The sequence below is a fragment of the Acomys russatus genome, chromosome 10, assembly GCF_903995435.1.
Source record: "Acomys russatus chromosome 10, mAcoRus1.1, whole genome shotgun sequence".
NCBI lineage: Eukaryota > Metazoa > Chordata > Mammalia > Rodentia > Muridae > Acomys > Acomys russatus.
In genome coordinates, this window is record NC_067146.1 from 65630166 (window position 1) to 65636165 (window position 6000).

General features: G+C 47.2%; 1 protein-coding gene across 1 annotated transcript in view; it reads right to left on the reverse strand.

Annotated features, from left to right (window-relative positions):
• Fkbp9 (FKBP prolyl isomerase 9) overlaps positions 1–5354 on the reverse strand; it is a 44594-nt gene extending 39240 nt beyond the window's left edge. The window contains exon 1 of the mRNA XM_051152299.1: positions 5029–5354. Within this exon, the coding sequence (XP_051008256.1) occupies positions 5029–5249 (221 nt within the window). The 5' untranslated portion in view covers positions 5250–5354. The remainder of the gene's footprint in view (positions 1–5028) is intronic.
• Positions 5355–6000: the final 646 nt, after the last annotated feature.

Here is a 6000-nt window from a genome sequence, read left to right on the forward strand (position 1 = left end):
AGTGAGTGAATGAAAATATAGCAAACTGAGGGTCATCAAATCTATTGTTCTTCTGAGTGACTGTCCTCAAAATCCTATCTTCAAGACAGCTAGATCAGCAGGGAATGTGTCACAAATGCAAATTCTTCTTAGACCCAAACCCCGGAGCTACCAAATCAGAAACTTTGTGACAATCTCTCTAGGTGATTTTGATTAAGTTTGAAAGCTAGAGCAGCACAAGTTGACCTACCTACCAAGGCATGCGATGAGCACCCATCAATCAAATGCCTGCACCTTGCAGGTCTGCAGACAAGCCTAAAAGCGGTGAATGAACCAGTAAGGGGCACTTTTTGCCAGGATAATGAAAACGGAAACATATTCAACTTTGGTCCCAGAAGGAAATCAGAGGCCCCCAAAGTGTTGTTTGAAGGAAAGATAAATATGTTTTTTATATGATCCCAAGAATGGGGTGGGGAACGGACTTGTGAGAGAACAGGTACGGGTGCTTGATTGTTGCCAGCTGAACAAAACTTGTGACCAAAACCCATGATTGTGGGAGTAAGTATATATAGGACCCCAAAACAGGAGGGAGAGGGGGAGCGACTGCCATTCTGGAGACTGGAGATAGTTTTAGCTGTTCATCGCTCCACCTCGAGAAGCTTCTAGAGAGAACCACTCAAGAGAAGGCTTCAGAGCTCCAGGCTCCGGGCTCCGGGCTCCAGCTGAGGCTCCAGGTTCGGTTGAGACAGGTTCCAACAGAAGAAATCCTGCCGACAACACCAGGAGAACCGTTCCTCGGAACTGATATCCTTAAGGTTTCATCATTGTGTTCTTTAATCTCCTTTTCCTTTTGTCTAAGTTAGTCGGGTTATAAGTAAGGTACGCTCAATTAATACATTTATAATAAAATATAATTGTTAAGAAAATTGAGCCTACAGTTGTTCCCCTCACACTTGTGCCTAGGAATGAAACTCCAAAGATGAGACTGGGAAGGGCTGGCCAGGAGCTCCACAGCACCAAGAGGTGGAAGCTGCCATCCACTGGCATCTGCAACAGTAGACCCTGGAGCACATTAACAAGCCCACGAAGGTTAACAAAGCCACATCCAAAGCAGTGGCCAAAGGCTGAAGTCGGTCACCTTGGTAGCTGTGAACGTACATATGCAGAAAGGCCCAACTGTCATCAAAGCGACTGACAGAGAAACAGAAAAAGAAAACAATCAGAACAACAGCAAAAAACTCACAGCACAAGATACGCTTAATGGCTTAAGACTCTTTTCAGAGTGCAAGTCCTCATTTTCTTTTCTTTTTTAACAGTTACTTCTTGGGGGTGGAGCACATAAGTGACCAAGAGAGACAAAAGTGCCTCTACGCACTGAGCCATCTCATAGCCCTGCAGTTGCCATTTTCTTCTGGCAACCACCCCACCCCCACTCCCCCAGCCCTGCTTCCCGAGGCAGCCAAAGCCCAAGCACCGAGATTTCTCCTCCCTACACACACTTTCTATAAGACTATCAAAGTTTTGGGCTGGAGAGATTCTTGCGCAGTGCAAAAACTCACACTATTCTTTAAGCAGACATCGGTTTGGTTCCTAGCACTCACGTCAGAGCAGCGCACAACTGCCTGCAACTCCAGCTCTTGAAGACCTCTCACCTCTGAGGGTGCCTGAACGCACCCATATCACACAAAGACACATAATTAAAAATAATGAAACTCTTTGTTAAAATTAAAACGCACCTCGTATTCAGTCTCATATTGGCAGCCACTTGTAAAAGGGACATCTGATCCCCCAAACCCCAGGACTCAAACTTGTCTTTAGATAAGGACCAAGCCAAAGCTGGCTGGCTCCTGGTTATTGCATTGCTTAAATATGCATAATTTTATGTCAATTAAAAGCCGTTAAACTCTTTTTTAAATGTGTCTTTAATCTTCACGTCCAGCATCCTCTTAGTTTTTCCGCTTGTTGCTGCCCCACTCTTCAACTCTTTTTTTTTTTTTTTTTTTTTTTTTTTTTTTTGGTTTTTCGAGACAGGGTTTCTCTGTGTAGCCTTGGCTGTCCTGGACTCACTTTGTAGGCCAGGCTGGCCTCGAACTCACAGCGATCCGCCTGCCTCTGCCTCCCAAGTGCTGGGATTAAAGGCGTGCGCCACCACGCCCGGCTCACTCTTCAACTCTTACTCAGACCACATCGACCAGGCCTTGCTTCGGCAGCCCCATGCACCCACCTCCATACCCTTCTACCAGCCATGCCAGCTTCCCCGCCAGCTCCCCTCCCCCACCCCCACCAGCTCCTCCCTCACCCCACCCCTGCCAGCTCCTCCCTAGGACATTTTGCTCTTCCTTCACTCTCACCCCTGCAATCTAGGAACTCAGTCTTGACCACCCACCTCTTAAACACACACAACATATAGTTAAGCCTTCTACGTGAGTCCACTGCATCTTGCTTTTCTTCCACCATATTTATGGGCAAACTATAGAACGCAGATTATGGTCACAAACTGCCTGCATTAAGACTCCCACGTGACCATCTAATTCTTAGGTGTCCTGGGCAAGTCCTGTGGATCTTCTCAGCCTCACTTTCTTCATCTGTCATGAGATACCTTCCTCGCTGTCCTGTGAGGGTGCATGAGTTCTTCTGAGAGGAAGATAATTAAAATATGCCAAGGCACAGAGCAAAACTAGGTGTGGCCTTTGTGAGAGAGTGCAGGGTCTGCTATTCTTTCTGTGCCTTACTCACTATGTTGTAATTACCTGCCTACACTAAATGACAGGATCAGAGAGAAATGTCTGAGACTAGAATTCTTGAGGGTAGACAGTGTATAAATGCAATGGGAGTATCAAGGTGTTCTTTCCACTGTCCTACACTGCCTCACAGTGGCAGCCATCCCTAAAGAGTCAAACTTATGCTAATGGAAATACTCATTACCTTCAGTTCAAGAAGAAAAAAAAAAGCATTCCCTATTTTATAATGAAAGGAACAAATCAAAGATATACAAATAACAAAGAGCACATGAAGAGATGCACAACACTATTAGGGAAATAAAGATCACAGCCTTGCTGATGGGTCAGCAAGACCGCTCAGCCAGGAACAGAGACTGTGAACAAGCCCGATACCCTGAGTTCTATCCACAGGATACACACAGTGAAAAGAGAGAATCAACACCAGCAAGCTGACCTCTGACCTCCACACTTGTGCTGTGGCATGTACATGTATGTACACATGTGTATACACACATACACACACACACACTAAAGTAGGAAGTAAATGTAATTTGGGAATCTTAGAGTTTTGTTTAGCTTTGCTTTGTATCTTACTATGCAGCTCTAACTGTCCTGAAATGTACTCTGGAGACCAGGCTGGCCTCGAACTCATAGAGATCTGCCTGCCTCTGCCTCCCAAGTGGTATGATTAAAGGTGTGCACCACCATGCACAGAAAATGAATTTTTTTAAAAGATAATTAAGCCAGGCTTGGTGGTGCACGTCTATAATCCCAGCACTCAGGAAGCAAAGGCAGGTGGATCCTCAAAAGTTCGAGGCCAGCCTGGTCTACAAAGTGAGTCCAGGACAGCTAGGGCTACACAGAGAAACCCTGTCTGGAAAAACCAAAAAATAAGTAAATAAATAATAAAAAGACAGCTAAAAATGTGTAAGAAGAACATTAAGAACTAGGAAAACTGATGGAGGGAATGGCAATGAATTTAATGAAAACAATTCGTAGTTACTTTTAAGGTTCTGGGTCTCAAAAACTTAGACGTAAGTCCCATATGATTTCAACAATTCCCAATTCCATCCCTAGGTATATTTCCAAAAGAAATGAAACGTAAGTTCAAAAAAAATGTTATAATTGTATAACCTACTTTTTCAGGACTTTTTTAAAAAACATAGTATTTATTTATGAGGGGTGTGCTACGACATTCACAACTCATGGGAATCACTTCTCTCCTTCCACTAATCCTGGGGATTAGATTTAGGTCATCAAGCCTGGCAGCAAGGGCTGTGACCACTGAACAGCTCACCAGGCCTGTACATTCTAGAATTGCATGCCATGGGAATACCTCAATAAAGCTGGTTAGTATAAAAGCTAAAACTGAAACAACTCTCTGACTAGAGTCTCAGTATCAGCGAGCTTGCCTAGAGTGTACAGTCCTGGCTCCAATCTCCCTGGTGTGTCCCAAAATTAGTCAACGCTAAGGAGGACCATACAGCACTTGCTTTGTACCAGTCAAGCAAAATGGTTTTTACATACTCACTACCAGGAATTTCAAAAAAGACAAGGGTGGGCTGCTTGTGTGTATACATAAGCCCACTCAGACACATAGCAGAACTCAACAGTTCTCTGCCTGGTGGAGTGGTTCCCCATGAGGGCACAGCCCAGGGTTAGTAACAGCAGCCAGGGAGAGGAACAAGGCTGAAAGTGAGCGCAAGACTTGAAGACAGGTTATGTGGGCAAGCCCACAGGGCTGCTCCGGGCCATCTCTCCTCGAGTTATTTTGTGAAGCCGGAAGGGGAAAAGAACAGGACGTTACACATAGGCACTGCATTTGAATTCCCATAGCCTGAGTGCACCGTTTGCACAGGCCACGCTGGTCTTGGTTAGTTAGCAAGGTTCTTCCTGGAACTCCCAAAAGATTTAAATGAGCTCATGCATATTTATATACATACAAAACAGAACAATGCCTAGCACCTCAACAGTTCACTACAGTGGGAACAATTGTCAGTCACCTCCTCCCAGTGGTCCGTGCTAGGCTGACTAGGCATTCAAGGGATGAAACCCAGGAACCAGTCAGGAAAGATCTTCAAGAAAGCGGCGGGCCCGCATCACTCACTCTTGGAGGTCTTGAGTGGCCATTTTACTTGACTGTGAAGCGTGTGCCACTGAGCTGGTCAGAGAGGAAAGGAGGGATTGTCCGGACCCAATCTCAAGGTCCCACCTACCTACCGCAGTGGTCTAGGGCGGACGGCTCAGAGGGAGGGCGGCGGAAAGGGCAGGGGCAGGCTGGTCAAAGTCCTGGGGGGGGGGGGGGCAGGATGAGGGGGTGAGGGGGTACCTGGAATCGAACTTCTGGCCGTCGAGAAAAGTTCCCACGTAGTGGTAGCGCACGAAGTCGCCGCTCTGCACCGTTCGCGGACACACATCAGGCACGAAGCTCCGCTGAATCTGAAGCTCGGAGCTCACACCCAGGCCCAACACGGGAGCCGCCTGCCCGGTCACCCAGAGCAACAGCAGGAGCAGCGACCGGGGCCGCCAACCCCGAGCCCCGAAAGCCATCGCGAGGCCTCAACCGGAGCAGCGAGGGGCAAGGCTGGGCGCGCCGCGGCGGTGCAAACGTGGAAAGGTCTCCCGGCTCGCCCCGGGCCCCAGCGCCCGCCCCCCACCGAGGCTAAGGGGAGGAGCCGCGCCCAGCCCGAGGGGCGTCGACTAGTCCGGACGCTGTAGCCCGGGAATTCCTCCGCACTCCTGGAGTCTCCGCCCGGAGAAGACTGCTCGGACCGCCCGACCCTGCGCCTGTGCTCTGCAGCTCCCAAGAGACAGGTTTGGAGGCTCCTACGTGGCAGCGGGTCCAGTTTCACCTTGCTGCTCTGGGAAAGGAAGGAAAGTCATGAGTCTTTTTTTTAATTTTAGTTTAAAACAGTCTGGAGCCATCCGTCTGGATGCTTTTGAGTTGCTTTGAACTAACGTGATGAGTGAACGTTACTTCTTAAACATGTGACAGCTTGGCTAAAGCTCTTCATCTCAAAAGCTATCACTACTTAAATGCGTCGATTTATTTAAACTGTGGAATATCAAACGTAAATCACCAGGGCTTTCTCAACTCGTTTTTGGACTATTACCAAATAATCCTGATACCAAAACTCAGGAAAGACACCAACAAAGGAGAAAAATAAACAATGGACGCCAAACAAGTTTTGGCGCAAAAGCGCTAAATAAAACGTAAACAAATAGAATCCAACAGCTACCTGAGTGACTTGGGAGTTAACAGAGTTTCAGAGACGTCTGCAAATGAAAATAGGATACTTTA